Source organism: Mauremys mutica, chromosome 3 (assembly GCF_020497125.1).
Source record: "Mauremys mutica isolate MM-2020 ecotype Southern chromosome 3, ASM2049712v1, whole genome shotgun sequence".
Lineage (NCBI taxonomy): Eukaryota > Metazoa > Chordata > Testudines > Geoemydidae > Mauremys > Mauremys mutica.
The window spans coordinates 82,406,560-82,429,602 of record NC_059074.1 but is presented as its reverse complement, the minus strand read 5'-3'; the positions used below and the strand labels follow the sequence as shown (position 1 = coordinate 82,429,602).

At 44.3% G+C, this 23,043-nt stretch overlaps 1 protein-coding gene across 2 annotated transcripts in view; it reads left to right on the top strand.

Moving 5' to 3' along the window:
• The first annotated feature begins 11,316 nt into the window (after window positions 1-11,316).
• The window catches only part of PDSS2 (decaprenyl diphosphate synthase subunit 2), a 173,327-nt gene continuing 161,600 nt past the window's right edge, over window positions 11,317-23,043 (top strand). The window contains exon 1 of one of the 2 annotated variants that reach the window (XM_045010406.1): window positions 11,317-11,659. In XM_045010406.1, the coding sequence (XP_044866341.1) occupies window positions 11,352-11,659 (308 nt within the window). In that variant the 5' untranslated portion in view covers window positions 11,317-11,351. The remainder of the gene's footprint in view (window positions 11,660-23,043) is intronic. The other variant, XM_045010405.1, reaches the window with a different exon arrangement.

The window sequence follows — 23,043 nt, the reverse complement described above, 5'->3', positions numbered from 1 at the left end:
CCCAGCGCTGTCCGTACTCCACCTCCCTGTGGGGAATAAGGGACAGCGCTGGGAGCCACGCTCCCAGCGCTGTGGCTTTGACCACACTGGCGCTTTGCAGCGCCGCAATTTGCAGCGCTGGAGATGGTGTGTTTTCACACCCTGCTGCAGCGCTGCAAATTTGTAAGTGTAGCCAAGCCCCTCTATTTTGCTCCAAAGCTGCCTGTTATCTGTGCTTACTGCTGGGTGAAACTGACTCCAAGTCAAAATTTTCAAACTTGGGTACCTAACGTTAGGTACTTCAATCCCTATTTATACTTCTGTGTAAAGTGTTCTTATTTTCATAGGTACTGAGCACCCGTGACTCCCATTGGAAGTTGTGGGTGTTCGGCACCTCTGAAAATTGGGCCACTTTTATTTAAAAGCTTAAACAGAGATTTATGTGCTTAGCTTTAGGTTTGAAAATTTTAGCCACAGTCACTAACCTCGTCAAATTCATAATGGTGTAGTGCTGAAAGTGAGCTACTCTGCCTGACTGCAACAGGTTTGGTCATTAGATCTTATAACCACTGCTATCTTCTATAGATAATGTAACAAGAAGAGAGAGAGAGAGAGAGAGATGATGATGATGATGAGAAGAACTAGCAGTGGTTAATAAAAAAAATGTGTGTGTGCATGCGCGTGCACGGGGTGGGGGTCGGGGGAAACAGAGGTAGTGACAGAGGATGGATTCAGGCATGTAGACCAGTCCTCATTTTGGACTAACTTTGACATCCCATATGATCTTTGAACTCAAGCCATTAAAGGCAGTCAGTGGTGAACTAGCATATAGTAATCTTTTTGGTAGCTGACTGAACTAACATACTCTAGATCAATTGTTCTTTAGTTTATACAATAGCAGTAGCAATAACTGCTATACTATTATTATTTTAATAATTTTAAAGCTTTTATTGCCAGGGATTCTAGGCACTTTAATTACAGTGATTAAAACAAGAACAAAAGCAGTGAGTCAAATGCTAAGCGACATAAATGTGTCTAACATTGTGACTGAAGGTCATTAGATTCTGGCTCTGATGGACAGACAAGTGAAGCAAATTTCAAAGGCAGGTGAAATCCAACTGACAAACCCCTGTTGCTGGACACAGAAGGTTTACCTAGATTAGGAAAAAAAGTTGAAGTTAGGATGCACTACCAGACCTACCTTCAACCTCTCCCCTATAAGAGATGAATGATAATACCCTAGTATAGATGAATGGTATCTTGATTTAGCAGGTTTTGATATAGCTCTGTCTACCCAAGGCTTCCGCCTAGTTTACAATATGACCAGCTAACAGTCTGTTAAAAGTGTTCTACTTTTTAGTATTAGGGCAGTGGTCCCCAACCTTTTTGTGGCCAGTAGCACATTCATGTTTTCAGAAGAGTGTGGCAGGTGCCAACAATTTTTCAAGGCTTAATTTGTATTTGTACATTAAATAATACGAAAAACATCACATTTAATATCACATAATATATGAATCCAAAAGATAAAAAGGGTAATTTTACATGTAAAAGGTATTAATTAAATTATTCGGCAATTACTCTTTCACCTTACCATGTGAATTTGCTCTTTTTTATCTACCTGTAAGAAAAATTAAGGAGCTTTTACAAAATAAATATCATAAACAGTTTTCATCTTATTTATTTTGAAAAGTCAAACATTCTTGAACTCCTGGTCCAAATATATTTATTATTCTTACTTTAACATAGAATGAAGCCTGCAGCCCCGGAGTTCTCTGTCCCTGGCAGGCGCGGGGCCGTGGTTTCTCTCCAGCTTAAGCCGCGGCCCTGCACCTGCCAGGGACTGAGAACACTGGTGCCCACAGCCTGCAGCCCCCGAGTTCTCTGTCCCCGGCAGGGGTGGGGACAGAGAACTGCACCCGCAGCCTGCAGCCCTGGAGAAGCCGGAGAGAAGCCACAACCCCGTGCCTGCCAGGGACAGAGAACACCGGCGCCCGCAGCCTGCAGGTCCGGAGTTTTCTGTCCCCGGCAGGTGCAGGGCTGCAGCTTCTCTCTCGTGCTGGGCACGAGGCGGGTGCACATAAATGCCCCGGCGGGCGCCATGGCGCCTGCGGGCACCGCGTTGGGGACCACTGGTCCACAGTATCCTAGCCAGCTTCAAGGAATAACACACAGGCTAGCTCAGATGTAAGAAAATAAAAGAGAGCAAAGGAAAAAATTATACAGAATTTTTTTTGTCCCAAAGTGATCATTGCAAAGTAAAAAGCATGGTAACCTACACATTTACCATTTCTAACACCAAAATATAAATAAAGCTTCATAAATTATAATACACATATTTAAACATTGAGGAAAATAACTATACAAAAGATTTTTTCACAATGACTTACATTTATTCATTTAACTTCTTAAATGCCTACCATGCTGTAGCCTGATTCACTTGGTTATGCCACAATCCAATTTTAGGGAGTGATTTTCACTTTTTTCACTCAGAATCCATGGTTTCTTACTGGACCTTCCCAAATCCCACAGTTGTTTTCAACTATAAAGGATGGTGGGATTGAATCACTGTAAAAAAACTATATGTATATTTTGGGTAGTGGGTGCTGCTGGGGATCAGTCATAAAGGGAGTGAGAACATATCAGAGGTTCCTCACTCCATTGGTCTGTTTTATTTATTTCCTGTTGCATCCTGCTCCCACCTACACTGTAAGCTCCCTGAGGAAGGGACTGTCTTCTTTGTTACACGTGTCAGTAGTGTGCCTACCACAATGGGTACCTGACTGGGGTTTCTAGGTACTGCTATATTATGAATAAATAACAATGACAATAATAATAAATATCAATAAGTAATAGGCTGTGGTGCTAGCGAGGGACAAGGCTGAGATGGCTGATTCTGAGTGGGGAGGCTGATGCTAGGTTGGGCATATGGGATCTGGGTACATGGGGAAGTGGCACTGCATGAAAGAATGGAGGAGTGTTGCTAGGGTGTTTTTCCCTTCTCCCTCCTTCACCAGCACAACACTCATATTCTTCCTCCTAGTCCTTCAGTTGTACATTATTCAGCTCCAAGGGAATTCTGCTTCAAGAAACTGTGAGTAAGGTGGGATAGGCTAAATAGCTGTACTGGGATTAAGATAGAGTTGGGAGGGGTTAAAAACATAGCAGCTGCAGAAGGGAAGGGGAGCTGCTCTTTACTCACTTTCCTGCTTCTACTTTGTGTGAGCAACTATGGAATTTTGATTGAGTTAGTTTTCTTTGCATCTTCAGCTGGTGGGGGTTCCCTTTAGCTACCTACCTGGGAGCCATATTGGCCCACTAGCTGAGACATTCTGATCTAACAGTCTGAGCTGCAGGAGACCTAGGTTCTAATTTGCACTGTATATTGACTTACTGTATGATCATTCTGTCCCTCATTTACCCCATCATTAAAGTGGGGAAAATAATTCTGACTCACCTTTGTGATCTTTGCATCTTTAATAAAAAAGTGTTCTATAAATGTAAAGTGTTAACATTATTATCCGGCAATGAAGCATATCACAACATTGGCATTTGAGTAGCTATAATTAAGTGTGAATGTTAATACTCTTCAAGGACCAGTTTCTGCCCAGGTATGTATGACTCTCATTAAAGTCAACTGGAGTCTTACACGTGCAATTTTAACAGAATTTGATCCAAAGTTAATAATATTAGAGCTCCACCACTGTCTTGGTGCTACTGTTTCAATGTCTGACTGCAGAGTCAATGAGGCAACTGTCCCACTTTATATTTTGAAAGCTAATGGGAAAGCAGGATGGCCATGAAGTTGAAGCACAGAACTGGAAGTAAGTTTGCCTTAGAGTTCTGGTGTGACCTTGAGCAAATCACTTAACTCCTGCTTTCTACAACTTCTTCAGTTGTAAATATAATAATAATAATAGCTGGTTACCTCACAGGGATGCTGTGAAACTAAATTTATTTTTGTGTGTGTGTGTGTGTGTGTGTAAGGTACTTTGAGATCTTCCAATGGAAAGCTTTGTAGATGTGCTAAGTATTATTATTGATTTTCTTGTTTTAATAGATTAAATCTTAGATTATAAAGAACAGAGCAAAATCTGCAATAGGAAGTTTTAGTCACACATACTAGCTAGTATATAGTGAGAATACTCTACTCATACATAGTACACTTATTTGCAGGTTCTGATTATTTTAGATAAGGTTGTGGTAAATATGAAAAGATTGCAAGGCCAGGCATTCCTCAGGCATATATGTATGTCCTTGCAGAGGTGGAGGTATGGAAAATGTTCCCATATTTCACTTGTGCTTTGGAAAAGAAGATTGCCAGAACTGGCAGTGGTGGTAGGCGTTGATGGGCCTTGATGTGTCCTGATTTGCATTAGACCAGAACACACTACTGCAAGCAGATGAGTTTCTCATCACTTTAGATCTTTGCTCCCCAAACTGTGATGCTAGCTTCTCTGCAGGAATTTCTTTTCCTGGGAAGGCTTCTCAAAATCAATTGAAAATGAAGAAGAGGCTTTATTTTTCCTATCGTAATTGATTCTGTATACTTAAGACTCAGCAGAAGCAGAAGGAATATATTGTACACTGGAATTCTCTAAGTGGCTATTGTGAAATCCTGAGGAGAAATGAACTAGAAAGAGACAAATTAGCAGGTAAATTAGCTGTCCACAATAACTTAAAATACAGTAAAGAAATCATACCTTTTGTTTCTGATTGTTTCTGGAGAGAGACACTGCACAATTCTAAATTATAGGTGGTGCAGGTCAAGATCTCTATAGATAAGGTTGCCCCTCCTTTTCCATTATAAGACTATGTTTTTAGTTACTTATAACTTTGTCAAACTTTAGCCATTTGGGTTGAAATTTTCCATGACAGGTGTCTGCCTCACGCTGATTGATTGATTTTTTAATTTAAGCAATAGTGATTCAGCCATTTCTCAGAATGAGGTTAGGGGAAAATATGTTGTTTTGCCCATGGTAAAAACATCTTACAACTATTTTATTGATAAGCTCTCATGTCACAGTTAAGGACAACTACACCTCTATTCCCACTCTGTGGTCTAGCAAAGGCACCCACCCTAAGCTCCCAGCTACTCAGCCATCACCTCTCTTGGGCAGAGATTGCAAGTCTCTCCCTCCTGACCAGGGTTTTTCCAGGCTGCACAGTTCCCTGATTACACTGTGAATTCCTGAGCAAGTTAGACTGCCTAAGCAGGATGGATTTGCCTTCTTCTCAAGAGCTATAAACAGTCTAATTGCTCACAGTTTATAAGGTACCAAACAGCTTTTTCTAAGCATGCACATTTACTCTTAAGGTAACAGCATTACAGAGAAAACATATTAAAAGAAACAGACAATCAAAAAAAGAACATACCCATATACTAATAAGCTTACCAGAGATCTCCCCAAGTCCAACAAGGGGTCTGAAAGGAGTCAGTCCTTCAAGTCCCACTAAGGGGGGTTTCTGTGGTTACAAGTTCATAACTGCCATGGCTCAGAGCAAGCACACCCATGAATCTGTCAGTTACTCCTTTACACAGTTTGGGCCTCTGATCTTGTCCTTGTGTAAGAGATGATCAGCAGACAAATGTTCTCTCCTTCAGTGAAGCTTCAGAAGGCCGAGTTCTTGCATAACTGGAGGGGGTATATTTGCATACACTCCCTCCAGAGATTTTCTGGGAAACTCATTTAACTTTAAAAGTCCATTCTTCTCCAGCCCATTCTTTCAAATGGTCCTTTGAAGCTCATAACACTTCCCAGAGATGGTACATACAATTCCACAAAAATACATAAACATTTGCATTTTAAATACAATTAACTCCTAAGATACCTACACTTAATTCAATAAGGTTTGTCCAGGATATTGCAGGAATTTCCAATATCTGTCACATTTAGCACCTCCATGCATGATATTTGGCAGGGGGATTGCTCTGGTGTCTGGGAGTGCCTTTTACAGTGCCCATAATAAAACACCCAGATATGGCTGACTTAGGTTGTCAGCTGGGGGTGACTGTGAAGGCTCATGGGTCAGGGGCCAATGATGAGGTCCAACGATGAGCAGTGGGTGAGGAGGCCCACCCATAGGACCCACTCAAGGAAAGTGAGAGAAACAGGGGGCACATGACAGGGGATGCGTGGGGTGGACAAACCTATGTGCTGGCCAAGTGCCACAGGCTCCACCCAGATCCTCCAGTCATAATCCATGAGGTCTCTGATTCTGGTGGCTCCAACGAGGAACAACCTCTGCCATACAACAGGGGGCTCTGCCACCTGCACTTTAAGGTGTGGATTGTGTAGCTGGGGTTCTGCAAGAAGGTCCTCCTCCTCAGCAGCCACTACAAACCTGGTCACTGAAATTAGCTTCCAGGTCCGGAAGAGGTCCTGGTAAAAGACCAGCAGCTCAGAGAGGTCTCAAGGGAGACCTCTCAGGTTGAGGTAAAACACCTGCCAGTTGTATCAGAGCCTTGGAGATGGTGCAGGAAGGTATGAGCCAGCACCATCCTTGCAGGACTGCCTGCACTGAACAGTAGTCTCTGCATGGCGTTAAGGCAGAAGGCGTGGACCTGGATGTGGGTGCAGACTAGCCCTTGTCAGTCCTCCCCCAAGACAAGGCTCAGGACACCCAAAGAGACCCAATGCAGTTCCAGCCAGAAAAATGCCAAGATTTTCTTCTCGTGGCTGACCTGAGTTCCTGGGGGTAGGGGCAGGGTGTTGAACTGGTGCCAGAGCATATGGACAGGACCAAGATGGTTGAGCACCAGTTCCCACTCCTGTAGGGAAAGACACTGGAGCAGCCCCATCCACCTCCCCCACTGGTCGGACACCCTGGCCTCTAGATTGCTCCAGTTCTCCAGTGGGGAGAGATCAGTGGCAGAAAGGTAGATGCCCAGACAGACCCATGCCCCACTGGATGATACAAACCAGGGCTGGGAGGGAGCCTGCTTGACACCTGTCCCTGTTCATCAGGCCAGAGCTCTTGTTCACCAAGACAGAGGAGGTTGCTGAATGGATGTCTTGGCAAGCCTCCACCTGTGCCAGGACTCCCGGGTCCGGGGCCATGAGAAGCACATCATTGGCACTTGCCAACAGGACCACCCACAAATCTGGCTCCCAAAGCACCAACCCCATCCTCCTCTTATGGGGGAGATGGAGGAAGGGCTCAATAGAGATGGTATAGAGCTGGCCGGATAGCAGGAAGCCCTGGCACACCCATTGATGGAAGGTGATGGGTTTGGTCAAGGCCCAGTTAAGCATGACCAGACACTCTGCAGAGGTGTACAGCAGCTGGAGTAACCCCTCGAAGCAGGTTCTGAATTCGAATGCTCACAGAGTGACCACCTGTAATCCATCATGGCAAATGCCTTCTCCATGTCCAAGGAGAGGTGGGCGAACAACAGACCATCCCTACACGCAAGATGGAATAGGTCTTGGACCAGATAGAGGTTGTTGAAGATGGTCCGGCCTGGGACAGCATACGTCTGGTCAGGGGATCACATCTACCAGCATAGACCCCAGCCACAGTGAGATGGCTTTTGTGACAACCTTGTAGTCCATGCTGAGGAGAAAAACTGGGCACCAATACCTGAAGCCATGGAGGTCCCCCTTCTTAGGCAGCAGGGTCTGTCTGCACAAAACGATGAACACCCAGATGCCCAAGAACTTGGCCCAGGTGGTGGTGAGGTCTGAGCCAAGGACATCCCAAAATAGCCATTAGAACTCCGGGGTCAGCCCATTGATGCCTGTAGATTTGTTGGTGGGTGTCAGAAAGAAGGTGTCTGAGAACTCGGCCTGAGTGAGAGGTTGCTCTAACTGGTCCTGGTCTCCTGCACTGACCATAGGGAGTTTGTCCCCTGGGACACCACAGGTGATGGCATCATTTGAATCTGGGGAGAAAAGGCTAGCACAGAAGAGACCTTGCCCTTTCCCACATCTCCACTAGATTTGTGAGAGGGGTGCCGTCCTTTGCCAGGAGGCAGGTAATATGTTCTTTGGCCCCCCTTTTTTGTTCCAGGGTGTAGAAGAAGCCGGAGCCATGATCCATGTCCTCAAGGAGGTGGATGCATGATTGAACAAAGGCACCCAGGGTCGATGGTCATCAAGGGCCTGAAGCTTGTCCCACTTCTCTTGACTCTCTCTGTAGATGGAATGATCCCCAGGGCGAGGAGTCAGGAGTCTCTCCAGCTCCTAAGCCTCCCAATCAAACTGTTCTGTTGTGGTATCCCTCCTCCAGCTGGTCCCCGGAATGTAAGTGAAGGCAGAAGGGCGCAGTGTGTACCTTCCCCACACATTACCTCGTCTGCTTGGGAGGTGTGAAATGGATGAGGAAGGGGACTACGGGAAGATAAAGGATTGAGTAATAGTGGCAGTTGAATGCTATCCTGGAGAAGTGGATTCTACCTCTACCTCTTCTTCAGAGGTCCTCTGAGATATTGAGCAAGTCACTTAAACTAAATTTCTCAAAGGTGGCCACTAACTGTGTGTTCCTGATTTTCTGAATGCTCAAGTTTGGATCTGACTTTCAGAAGTGCTGAACACTTACAACTGCAAATGAAGTCAATAATAGTTGTGTTCTGAACTAAGTGCTATAAAAAATTCAGCAAAAAGCCCTCGAAAGGCATATTCAACTGGGCACCCAAAATTAGTTGGTACTTTAACATTTATGTCTCTGTGCCTCAGTTCAGAATAATAATACCACCGCAATTCCCTGTGTGTGACACTGACTCTCTGGGGACAGACCAGAGGGAGTGTCATTCTGGGTGTGACAGGCTCTCTGGAAAGGGACTGGACGGAGTGTCACTGTGGGTCTGACAGGCTCTCTGGGGACAGACTGGAGAGGGTTTTACTGTGGGAATGATGGGCTCTCTGGGGAGGGATTGTAGGGGGTGTCACTAGGGGTATGACAGGCTCTCTGGGGAGGGACTGGAGCAGATGTCACTGGGGGTGTGATAACTTCTCTGGGAAGGGACTGGAGTGGGTGTCACTGGGTGTGTGACAGGTTCTCTGGAGAGGGACTGGAGTGGGTGTCACTGGGTGTATGACAGGCTCTCTGGGGAGGTACTGGAGGGGGTGTCACTGGGTGTGTGACAGGCTCTCTGGGAAGGGACTGGAGGGGGTGTCACTGGGGGTGTGACAGGCTCTCTGGGAAGGGACTGGAGGGGGTGTCACTGGGGGTGTGACAGGCTCTCTGGGAAGGGACTGGAGGGGGTGTCACTGGGGGTGTGACAGGCTCTCTGGGGAGGGACTGGAGGGGGTGTCACTGGGGGTGTGACAGGCTCTCTGGGAAGGGACTGGAGGGGGTGTCACTGGGGGTGTGACAGGCTCTCTGGGGAGGGGATGGAGGGGGAGTCACTGGGGGTGTGACAGGCTCTCTGGGGAGTTACTGGAGGGAGAGTCACTGGGGGTGTGACAGGCTCTCTGGGGAGGGGCTGGTGTTGGTGTCACTGGGGGTGTGACAGGCTCTCTGGGAAGGGACTGGAGGGAGAGTCACTGGGGGTGTGACAGGCTCTCTGGGAAGGGACTGGAGTGGGTGTCACTGGGGGTGTGACAGGCTCTCTGGGGAGGGGCTGGAGGGGGAGTCACTGGGGGTGTGACAGGCTCTCTGGGGAGTTACTGGAGGGAGAGTCACTGGGGGTGTGACAGGCTCTCTGGGGAGAGGCTGGTGTGGGTGTCACTGGGGGTGTGACAGGCTCTCTGGGAAGGGACTGGAGGGGGAGTCACTGGGGGTGTGACAGGCTCTCTGGGAAGGGACTGGAGGGGGAGTCACTGGGGGTGTGACAGGCTCTCTGGGGAGGTACTGGAGGGGGTGTCACTGGGGGTGTGACAGGCTCTCTGGGAAGGGACTGGAGGGGGAGTCACTGGGGGTGTGACAGGCTCTCTGGGGAGGTACTGGAGGGGGTGTCACTGGGTGTGTGACAGGCTCTCTGGGAAGGGACTGGAGTGGGTGTCACTGGGTGTGTGACAGGCTCTCTGGGGAGGGGCTGGAGGGGGTGTCACTGGGTGTGTGACAGGCTCTCTGGGGAGGTACTGGAGTGGGTGTCACTGGGGGTGTGACAGGCTCTCTGGGGAGGGACTGGAGTGGGTGTCACTGGGTGTGTGACAGGCTCTCTGGGGAGGGGCTGGTGTTGGTGTCACTGGGTGTGTGACAGGCTCTCTGGGGAGGGACTGGAGGGAGAGTCACTGGGGGTGTGACAGGCTCTCTGGGAAGGGACTGGAGGGGGTGTCACTGGGTGTGTGACAGGCTCTCTGGGGAGGTACTGGAGGGGGTGTCACTGGGTGTGTGACAGGCTCTCTGGGGAGGGACTGGAGTGGGTGTCACTGGGTGTGTGACAGGCTCTCTGGGGAGGGGCTGGTGTTGGTGTCACTGGGTGTGTGACAGGCTCTCTGGGGAGGGACTGGAGGGAGAGTCACTGGGGGTGTGACAGGCTCTCTGGGGAGGGGCTGGAGGGGGTGTCACTGGGTGTGTGACAGGCTCTCTGGGGAGGTACTGGAGGGGGTGTCACTGGGTGTGTGACAGGCTCTCTGGGGAGGGACTGGAGTGGGTGTCACTGGGTGTGTGACAGGCTCTCTGGGGAGGGGCTGGAGTGGGTGTCACTGGGTGTGTGACAGGCTCTCTGGGGAGGGGCTGGAGTGGGTGTCACTGGGTGTGTGACAGGCTCTCTGGGGAGGGGCTGGAGGGGGTGTCACTGGGGGTGTGACAGGCTCTCTGGGGAGGGGCTGGAGGGGGTGTCACTGGGGGTGTAACGGGCTCCTTTGGGATGAGGGGGCTGCCCTGGGTGTTTCATCCTGCAGCCCCCCCACACGGGAAGCAGCGGAGACAAGGCGAGGGATTGGAAGCAAATGTCCCCTCGCCCCCCGCCAGCTGAAGACGGAAAGTGAGGAAGCGGGAAGGGTTCTAATTCCATGGTCGTCGTTGCTCTACGTCTTGTGTTTTACGACAGCTAAGATGGCTGCCCCCATGGCACAAGCAGCCCGGGCTGCCGGCTGTGGCGGTAGCGCGAGCATCCCCCGTGGGGAGCGGCGGTAGCAGTAGCGTAGCCCCTGCCGGGGAGTGGGGCCGGGCAGCGCCGGGGAAGGCCGCTGCATCTCACCGCCGTGCGGCCCCGCGTCCCAGGCAGGGAGAAGGGGACCCGGGTGGCAGGGCTTGAGGGCCCGGGCGCTGCGCGGGGAGAAGGGCTGGACACGGGGTGGCTTCGTATCCGGCCGCCCCTGGATCGGAGCCTGCTGGCGGCGGTGGCAGAGTTGGGGTGCAGTCGGGCACGGGGGCACTGAGGGGCTGCGGCAGGAGAACGGGGGGCTGGGCAGCATTGGCGCGGCGGGCGAAAGCTATTGGGGGCGAAGCGCAGGGGTGGGGGGGTCTATTAAGGGGCTGGGATAATGTGTCCCCTGGTGTTGCTGCGTTGTGGGGGCTGCTGCTCCCGGTTGCTGCCGCTGCCGCCGCCGCCCCCCTGGCTCTGGTCTGCGCGGGGAGGAGGCGGCGTTGCGCGGTGGCGGAGGGGCCTGTTCTCGGGTTTCCCGTCTGCTGCGTCTCACTGGAGTAAAGTGGTGTCCGAGGCCGAGAAGATCGTGGGGTATCCGACCTCCTTTATGAGCCTCCGCTGTCTGCTGAGCGACGAGCTGAGCAACATTGCCATGCAGGTCCGCAAGTTGGTTGGGACCAAGCACCCGCTCCTGAACACTGCCAGGTAAACACCGGGGTCCACGCCCCTTCTGTCATGGGTCCCCTTACTCAGATTTTGTGATTGTAATACATAAGATAGAGGTAACCTGTCTTCCTCCACTGAGACTCCTGTTATCCCTTCCACGAAGGGAAACCTGCCTTTGATAATGTCTGGACTGTGAATAGTTGCTGTTTAATCAGGGCTCTTGGTCTGGTACAAAGTGAGATTTTTAAGTCCTTACGGAAATTGTACATGTCATGTTACAACATACTCCTTTTCTCAACATCTTCCATCTTCGAAGGAGAGAGAGACTAACCTACACATTCCCCACAAAGTCTTCTTTCTAATAATGGATGATCTCTTATTTGATGTTTGCATAGAGCTTACCTCAGTGTGGACCTGATCTTAGCATGCATGTAGACACATGCATCTGATGAAGTGGGTATTCACCCATGAAAGCTCATGCTCCAAAACGTCTGTTAGTCTATAAGGTGCCACAAGACTCTTTGCTGCTTTTACTGATCTTAGCTGTGTCATTAGGTGCTACTGTAATAGAAATAATAAGACTTATTGAGGTTGGTTTATTTGTCAGGCGTTCAGGATTATGAAGCTCAGCTAAGAGGGAGGTTGGCATTATACATAAGGCTGATATGTTGTTGTTTATGTTAACTGTAGCACTTTCCCATTTTAAAGGGTTTTAACACAATTGACGCATCCTCTTGGAAATCCTGCATTAAATTGTGCTACACTTTTCTGCTTAGGCGTACAGTCCATAGAAATGGAATTTGAATTTCCTTGCATCCATTTTTATTCAAAAATTTATTCAAAAATTTGTCCCCTTCCAGTACATCAGTTGGAGAGTGATTTATCACATTTACAGTATGCAAAGAACTGTTTCACTGTATAAAGCTAACCTTTCTTCATTAACCATTGTCCTTTCCAAATGTCGAGAACCACATTTGGAAGAAACCATCCAAATGAAGGAAAACAGGAAAAACTAGTCAAGTAAAGAGCTCAAAATGATGCATCTGTTAAACATATATTTTGTTAACAAGATTTTTTCAGAACATTTATCGTGTTAGAAAATTAAGATGGTTACTGGCAAGTTTGTCCAGGGTGGTGGGACATTTGAAATCAAGGGACAGGACTATCTCACTCAGTTATTGTGAAAGCAAAATGCTGATGAAGATGTACATGCTCACCAATAAGCAAAAGCAAGGTTTGTTCTGGACAGTATTTTCTTTGCCAATATTAAGACACAAGAATCTGTGTCCAGATTACAGAACTTTTAAAGTATATTGTGTTGGTATGACTTAAAAAAAAAAATCTCTCTCTCCTTCAAAATATGGTATTTTACATACTCCTATCACTAGAGTGGAAGAGATGTTATTGATGAAAGTATATTCAAGGTTAACAGGACTCAAGTTTTGTATGCATGGACTTTTGTGAACAGGTTTAAAATGAAAAGTAACTTTTGTTCAAAACAAATGCTTAATTTCTCTTTTTAAAAGAAAATCTCAGTTGCCTAGTTTTCATGAGCAACTTTATAACGCTTGTGTTTCAAACTCTGAATTAGTTACTATAAAAATATAAGATATGGAATGCTTGGATTGAGTTTTCTCCAATTGTTAGATTAAGTATGCCAGGATAGTGTTATATATGCACAATTCTGATTGCATTGATCAAATTGTTAAAATATAGAGATCCATTAAAAACTATTAAAAAGAAATATTTACTTTTTATGGACTTTTGGCATATTTGATGCCAGTAGGTTTTCAGTAAAAGGCATATCTATTGAAGATTGCAGTACTAGCATATAATTAACTTTCTAATAAAATAAAAAATGGAAAGTACTTGCTGTTGCTTCATAAACAATTACGATAAAGAACACATAATTACTGTTATTACAATGTTCATCTTAAATGGAAGTTCTGGAAGTAAAGTTGCAATTTAAGGAGTGCTGGTGAATCTGTTTCTAATCTCATGAGTCACTGTACAGCTTTTCAAAGCTTTCTTTTTCTGTATAATGAAGTGTTTTAAACAGCGCTTCAAAATAACATTTACATTTGTTAGGCTTTGGGCTAACTTTTTTTTTTAGCAAAGTGAACAGGTGACTTTATTCTCAATCATAGGAGGAAAATAAATCAGTTTCTTTTTAAAACAACAAGCAAAGAAAGTGTAATTGGTGCAAAAATCCACTTTTCTAAAAAAGACAAAGTGTGAATAAAATACAGTATTCTTGATTATCTTAACATCCCCTGAGAAGGATATCACTTATTTCAGATAAATGTTATGGCCAGTGTATCATTTATACTATCACTAAAGGAAATAGAACTGGTCTTGTGTATACATTATGGGACACAGTTTACTTTGTAGCCATTTTATCCTAGGGTGGGTGGTGGGGAAAGAGCTGCATTTTAGTTCCATATAAAATTGCCTGTCATGATAGACGTAAGTAGACCTAGACACAGTGTTCATGGATTACTACAGAAAGAAAAGGCTTGGATTATCAGGGTTCTTTCTAGTGGAGTTTTTGCTCCTTGCAGGTTTTGGACTATCTTAGTTTTCATTTGTATCCAAACACTTAAACTGAGAGGTACAGTAGCTTTAAGATGGCACAGTTTCTGGTAAATTTTAAAAAATGATTTAAAATCAACAAGTACTCAATCACCTCAAAATTTGCATTCTACTTTAAATGAATTTGTCATCCCCAAACTTGCTTATCGGTTTAAAAACAGCTGTGTCCAAATATTGCTTCGTAGTGTGGGAACTGTTTCCAGTTCCTCTGTCTGTAACTTCTTGTAATGGGTTCACACTCACCTCTCATGAGCATCCCCTCTCTGTGTGTGCCTGCACTTACTCTGTTTGTTTGTGATGAGTCTTTGGTGACTCACCCTCCTGCCAAGTCCCACAGAGTCTGTATGTGAAATAAAAATCAAACCCCTTCTGCCATATAAGTACAACAGGGAGCCTATCTCAATGCTCTGTAAATCTCTTTATCTGCAGACATGTTCCTGGGCTCGATCCTCAGTCAGTCGAACAGGGCATATTACAATATCCTGGTTCAAACGGTCTCTCAGCCCCTTTGGGCACTCTCAAATTGTCCCTGCTCTTTAAGCAGTCCCAGCCGTCACATCCACCAGGGTTCCCTCCCTAGAGACTCTTTGCCTCTCTGGGCTTTTCTGGCCCCAACTCTTTTGCTGGGCCACTAAAAGAGTTCAGTTCCTCTTCTGGGGTGCATCAAAGTCCAGGTCACTTTCCCAGTGGCTGCAGAAAGAGTGGGGAAAGAGACTCAGGCCTATCCTCTACTCCAGGTCCCCGTCCAGGGACTATCTAGATAGTAGCCATCCACTACATCCCTTTAGTTAAACTGCATTGCTGCTACAATTTTCTGGGCCACTTCCCCATGGACACAGCTAATTCTTTGCCCTTATCTCTGGGCCTTGTCCTGGTTGAGTCCCAGCAGCCAGTCCGGAGCTCCTTTGCATTCCCTCAGGTCTCTGCCAGAACTTCTCTGTCCGAGGTCTCTCAGCCAGGCACACAATCCATGCTCTGTCATCAAGGAACTGATCTCTCATCTGCACTGCAACTCCTTTTATATGGGCCTGCTGGGTCTGGATTGGCTGCTTCCTGCAGCCCCTCTCTGATTGGCTGTGTCCCATGCCACTGCTCTAGGCTGCTTGGAGGACTCTTTCCACTTCCCTTTTCTGGGGCGGGGTCTGGCAGGGCTACAAGGCTCCAGAAGGTGGTCTCAGGGCCTAGTCCACTTTATCACACTTGTGTAAATTACCCACAAGCCATTGTAATCTGTTACTTATTAAAAATTGTGAGGTAAAAAGAGTTACTTTAATATCTTGGAGTTATTGCATTTGTGCCTTTTACCAAAGATGCCTGTGTAAACTGAGTTACAAATACTCACTGCACTAATTTAGGAGGAATGAAATTATGTAATCTCACTATAACAGTGTTGCACAGTTGGAGGACACTGGAGTTGTATAGTTATATTTTAGGAGAGTATTTAGCTTGAAGACTCTTGATTACTGGTGAGGATGCATGAGCAAGTAAGAACCTGGTTTGCTGTAGGATCCTAGGCCAAGTTTGCAGAGGTGGCAATTACAAAAAACATTTCTGTACTTATAAACCAAACTATTACTACAACACACATGGAAACCCTAGTAATTGTTTACCAAGTCACTTTTCAGAGTAGAACTCTTTCTGAATGTAAATTTCCTTAACTCTGTTACCACCTCATTAAAATTGAAAGTGTGTTACTAATTAATTGTGAAATTAAATGTTTATGACTATGAATCCCTGAAAACCGTATGGCTGTGTTTTCATTGCCTTTATCTGGCATCCCTATTTTTTGCAAAGCTGACAGTATTGTACCGGTTAAGGAGGAAGGGACAGGGACAGGGGTTTGTGTGAACCCTGGGAGGCTGGCCAACAACCTGAGCTGTTGAAATTGACATCAGGCTACCAGAACCTTCATGTGCTGCCTCTCGTGGTGTTGCTCTGCACTCCATCAACCATAAGCCCTCTTGGTGAGATACATTCCACCCAACAGATGACTCCACTGCTACAAGGTCAGATTAACATGGAGTGGCTTGTTCTGACTCTGGGCAGTGGTTCAATTGGTGTGCAGGCTTCTAGTGACCCAGCCTGTGCAGACATCTGTTTTCCTACTCCTCCTCCTCCATACCTCAGGGGCAAGCAGGACACTGTAGAACAAAGATATTAATGTCATCTCTTGTGATACTTAAACCCCCAGCTCCAAAAGTCATAAGAATCTCAGCTTTCATTTAAAAATAGTTTTTTAGCCCTCATGTCCGACAGAGAAAAGCTTGGAAATGTGAACCCTAAAGACTCAAAACGTAAAGGTAAATACAATCCCTCCTCCTCTGATATTTATTATTATTATTTTTTAAATCTCAATTTTTTTAAAATACAAACTAGATTTTTGGGGGCCTGACTCATGATTTTTGAATGCTTCAGGTTGGCAGTACTGAGAGTCTGTTTCTAGGGGAAGGGACAAGTGATTGTGTTAGACATGTATATCAGGTGTTCCATTTTTTAATTTGGAAGACTGACAATCCATTAATGCTTTTTATGTGTTTTTTGCACTACAGTCTATTTGAACTGCAGAAATAGACTGGTTAATTTCACTTTTGTTTTTTGTCAGGTCCACTTTGTGATTCATGCACTGTAAGGAGGAGGGTTTACAAATTAAACCTTGTTTCTTGAATCCTATGCCAGGACAACATATATGGAAGGTGTTTGAAGGAAAATGGTAAATTAGGAGAATAAAGTCCCGGTGGTATGGTGGTAATTTCCTGCAAAGAGCAGGAGCTAAAGACTAGTTGCACCAGACACATTCATTTGTTAAACTTATAAATATTTATAAGTTTATAAAAGAATGAACTGTGATTCAGAGGTGGATTAGAACTGATAGATTTTATAAAAGCAGTGAGTTTTAAGGAGAGAATTGAACAAGGAGAAGGTGATTGTTAATGTTTGAGGCATAATGGTAGCATGGAAGAAGGTGGCGGACCATATTCCTTTAATCTACCTAGTTGCTGAACTAGAAACACAGAACAAATTGTTCAAGAATAATAATGTTTACTAGTTAGAATATAACATTTTCATGTGTAGTAAACTTTAGTAGTTGGTCATCTTTTCCCTTAATCTTACCAGTTTTCAATACTGGGAAACATCAGAAATAATCCCATAATAATGGCATCTTAAGAAGATACTTCAGATAGCAGAATGACCTACTGAAAATGGTTTAGTCTGGCAGCAGATGATTGGTATCTTTAGACGGAGGGAGTGCATGTATTTTCTTATTAGGATGTCTGGTTGATCTGCCTTGAATAGATGTGGAGATTTGTTTTACCACTGGGATGCTGGAGTCATGAGGCCAGTTTCTGTTTTGTCTGCACAAGTTCATTGGGGTAAAACTTTTTCTCCCTCTGCCAATTAAAACTGTTTTGACTGACCATCAGTAGCTTTCTTCTTTGTTACATTTAAAATGTATCATTTTTAGAGCTTGAAAAACACAGATGCCCAGTGGCTAATGAAACTTTCTCTGAAAGTAGCCAGCAACAGGATAGTGAAATTGACAAGTAATGTATCTGGTCACTTTATAGCATCTGCCTGTAGACAGCTTCAAAACTGATGATGGTGATTTAGGTTTCACTGAGTTGCTGAGGATGTAAGGGACCTCAGAGGCATAGATTCAATCTTCTGCTGCTGCTGGGTGGGAGGTTAAAACAAGTTTAAATTGTTCTCTTTTTAATTTTTTGCAAGATGTTATAATGAAACTTTTATAAAATATGTGTCTGCATCATGGAGGTGATTTGAACATCCATGATGTTAACTATAAGGGCATCAATCCTGTAATGACATTCTTACAAGTGGATCCCCGTGCTTACATGGAACCCTATTGATGTACCAGAGAGGTAGCCATTTTAGTCTGGATCTGTAAAAAGTGACAGAGTCCTGTGGCACCTTATAGACTAATAGAAGTATTGGAGCATGAGCTTTCGTGGGTGGGTTCCCACTTCGTCAGACGCATGTGGTGGAAATTTCCACCACATGCGTCTGACAAAGTGGATATTCACCCACAAAAGCTTATGCTGCAATACTTCTATTAGTCTATAAGGTACCACAGGACCGTATTGAAGTAGTTGAAAGCACTAACCACCATCACTAAAGCAGACTATTTTGCTGGCAGTACTATCAGAAATGTGAAGAGATTTCTCATATTTGGTATGTCTGCCACTAATCGCGTAACTATTGATGTATTTGTCTTTAGACAGTGTAGAGTAGTAACATGTAAAGCCTTCATGTGTGTTAGGGGGCTTATTCCTTCACCCTCTCACTTCCCTGGTCCTTTTTCTATGAACAGAGAGCAACAATACCCGAAGTCCAAAGGTGCAAACAATTCAATATTTATTGGGGTGAACTTCCAGCAAGCATGATTCCAGTTTCCTTCCTTAGTGTCCCCCTTCCCAGCTCTGACACCACAGGGCCTTGCCTGTGTCCCTGTTCCTGTTCCTATTCCCTGTTCCCGTTCCCCCCCCTTAGCAAAACATGATTCCCAATTCCCCCATCCCCAGTCCCTGTTCCCATTCCCCCCTTACTTCCTGATTGACTGCAGACTATACAGTAAAACTTGAGTTCTGCTTAGCTATACCTTAACCAATCATTTTACTGAAATTTAGCTAACCAATCCGAACATACTATAACATGGTTATTTAACCAATTATATCCCACCACCTTAATTGGTTTACACCCAACAAAATTAATTATACAGGAGACAGAAACAATCACAGAACCAGACAGAGATTATACAGAGAAACAATAGGGAAGTGGAGACTACAGTGATAGAACAATACAGAAATGAGGATTTCACATCCCAGCTATTGATAAGTGAGTTCTTGCCAGACAGGATGCTATCAAACTAAGTTTCCTTTTACATCTTCTAGGCTCTTCCCTTTCTCTGGAGGTGATAGGAATATCAGGACAGGATTGTATTCCTAACAGCCCAATAGCACCTTATTTCAATGTGACTAGTTTGGAATGTGAGGCTGTGACCATACACTTCCCAGTTTATGGCTGGCCTCTGCTGCTTAGCTGAAGGCCTTAGCCTAAGAACCAGGCCTCAGACTGTCACAGTAAGAGAAGGCCCTTGCACCGGCAGACAGTGATTTTGATTCTTTCTTTTATACCTCTATAACTAGTTAAGTGATAAGAATACACTAAATTTTTAAAGTATATGCCTTTGCAGACAGGCCTGAATGTCTATATCCTAACAATGTGTTTTAGGAGTGTTGGATAACCTGAAACTGTTAATCAAGTATCAGGCATGGGTTTCTGCCACCATATTCATAGCCAAGAGAGTGATTCTAAGAATCTGGAGATTTGGTATCTTTGTATGTATTTTGGCAGAATGAACTGTTAAGGAAAGCTCGTGGGGTGGGGGTGGGGGGGTAGGGGGAATAAGTTTTTGTTAGGTAGAAAGAACTGGAAGAAGTGACATAGCTTCTGCATACGTGTGTAAGGCGCTCCAGTCCATTTGCATCTGATTACCTTTGTATTTTTCCTCTAATCTCTTGCTTTAACTTTAATTTACAGTTCAACCTTGAGTATTGTCATGTGGAGATTTGGGCAAGGATGTTTGGGTGTCTGTTACGCTAAATCACCCACAGTGCCTGGCTGCAGGAAGGAGGAATGAAAGAAACAAATATGTGCTACTATTCTCTCCTTCCCCAGATAGATTTTTGGTTCACTTTCCACATGAATAGTACCATGTCCTGTCACTGCTGCGCCACGCTTTGCCCAGTAACAGTGTGAACTTGACACCAATTCTTATCAATTATACTTGTTACCAGAGAGTTTTGAGCAACTCTGTGGGAAAGTTGTCTGTCAGCAGACTCGGGAAGACAGAACTGCATCAGTTATCATTCAGTTCACATCTGGAAGGTTAACTACACAACAATAAAGGTTATTAAAAAAACAAAAAAACAAAAAAACCTTTAAGTAAAATGAATGATTCAGTTCTGTTGAAATTTGTGATGTAGAGCTCCTCAGTTTTAAGGGCATCCTTCACTCTAATTGGATTATTCAAGTCCTCATTAAAAAGTATGGGATTTGTGTTAAACAAAATTCAATTCAAAATTGATTTCTAGAGCAACTTTCACATGGCCCTTTTGGTGGTGGTGACCTATTTCAGAATCAATGTGTATGGTAACTTTAATTCTGTAATATATTCAGTGTGATCGAGTTAAATTGATAGCATGCTCGCAATGCACTGATGTCTCTTGGTTGATAGTGTCACCACTTGAGTTTGTGTGTGTGTGTGTGTGTGTGTACTTGTACACTTGCTGTACTGTCCTGCCACTGTAAGGATGTGATACAAACAAGGTCTCAAACAAGCAATCCTAAAGAATTAAAATGTAAAAATATTGACTTTGCATATAGTCTTATCTTTTCATTTTCTAAGATTCACTTTTTATTTGTACAATATTCTTAATTTAGTGCTCATGAAAGGAATGGGAACTCATGCTTTGGTATAAAAACCATGCTATAGATAGTACTAGCTTTTAGCTATAGTGAATATTGTGTTAGAAGTTTTGTCATTCATTGTATAAGCTCCTCCACATAAATATTACCAATGCACATCTAGTCATAAGGTACAACAATCTTTCTAGCTGAATCCTTTGCCTCTCCTAAGCAAAGTACAATTGGGTGTCAGTTTTGTGACGTGGACGTACAATAACTAGGGATTTGGTTGAGATAATTAAATCTACTTTCACATTTGACAACTTCACATTTATTATTATTGCTATAATTCTCATTTAAGCATCTGTAGTGAACTCAGGTTTTCAATACTCATACACATAGTGCATTAGCCTGCCATGCAAAACAGTCTTCGTAAATGAAATGTGCTCAGTAGGAGAAGAGGCTGACTATCCTGATGTAAATAATTCCAACAGTAAACATGGTCTTCTTGACATCAATCATTTATAATATTTTCATATGGAATCTAGATTTCCATAGGAGCACTTGCGTTACGCTGATTTGTTGTAGAGAGTACATTTCTTGCAAGTCTTAACATTTCACCAGAATTTCACATACAACTCATTTCGGCAAAATGGAAAGCTTTGGGATTTCTTAACTTTGATTCAGCACATATGAAGAAGAAATTGAATGCATAATGAACAAAATATGAATGCCAGTCAGCCCTGACAAGAGATGGCACAAATGACAGCCAGTTACTGTTACAAAAATGAGATGAGCTTAAACTAAGAAAACAAATGGGAATACCTGACAAAGGATCAGTCTGGACTGAGTTGTGATGCCATTAACCTGCTGCACACTCATTGTACTTGACACACACAGTACCATCAGCTCTTTTAAAAAGCAGTAACTATTTAGGTTCGCATATACTCTTCTTCACTGTATAGCACAACTGAACTGTAATTTGTACATACAAGTATTAAAAATGAGAAATTGAATGTACTACAGGGCTAGTGACATGTCAGCGTGTTTGTTCCTGGCAGCAAAAGACAACTGATGAGTAAGTTCAAAAAACAATACCACATTTCTGAATAAAGAAGAAAATTGTGGGTATTTATATAATAAAGTGAAGTAGTTTTAAGGAATTTTCTTTAACATAAGAACATAAGAAAGGCCGTACCGGGTCAGACCAAAGGTCCATCTAGCCCAGTATCTGTCTACCGACAGTGGCCAATGCCAGGTGCCCCTGAGGGAGTGAACCTAACAGGCAATGATCAAGTGATCTCTCTCCTGCCATCCATCTCCATCCTCTGACGAACAGAGGCTAGGGACACCATTCTTACCCATCCTGGCTAATAGCCATTTATGGACTTAGCCACCATGAATTTATCCAGTCCCCTTTTAAACATTGTTATAGTCCTAGCCTTCACAACCTCCTCAGGTAAGGAGTTCCACAAGTTGACTGTGCGCTGCATGAAGAAGAACTTCCTTTTATTTGTTTTAAACCTGCTGCCTATTAATTTCATTTGGTGACCCCTAGTTCTTGTATTATGGGAATAAGTAAATAACTTTTCCTTATCCACTTTCTCAACATCACTCATGATTTTATATACCTCTATCATGTCCCCCCTTAGTCTTCTCTTTTCCAAACTGAAGAGTCCTAGCCTCTTTAATCTTTCCTCATATGGGACCCTCTCTTAAACCCCTAATCATTTTAGTTGCTCTTTTCTGAACCTTTTCTAGTGCTAGAATATCTCTTTTGAGGTGAGGAGACCACATCTGTACACAGTATTCGAGATGTGGGCGTACCATGGATTTATATAAGGGCAATAATATATTCTCAGTCTTATTCTCTATCCCCTTTTTAATGATTCCTAACATCCTGTTTGCTTTTTTGACCGCCTCTGCACACTGCGTGGACATCTTCAGAGAACTATCCACGATAACTCCAAGATCTTTTTCCTGACTCGTTGTAGCTAAATTAGCCCCCATCATGTTGTATGTATAGTTGGGGTTATTTTTTCCAATGTGCATTACTTTATATTTATCCACATTAAATTTCATTTGCCATTTTGTTGCCCAATCACTTAGTTTTGTGAGATCTTTTTGAAGTTCTTCACAATCTGCTTTGGTCTTAACTATCTTGAGTAGTTTAGTATCATCTGCAAACTTTGCCACCTCACTGTTTATCCCTTTCTCCAGATCATTTATGAATAAATTGAATAGGATTGGTCCTAGGACTGACCCTTGGGGAACACCACTAGTTACCCCTCTCCATTCTGAGAATTTACCATTAATTCCTACCCTTTGTTCCCTGTCCATTAACCAGTTCTCAATCCATGAAAGGACCTTTCCTTTTATCCCATGACAGCTTAATTTACGTAAGAGCC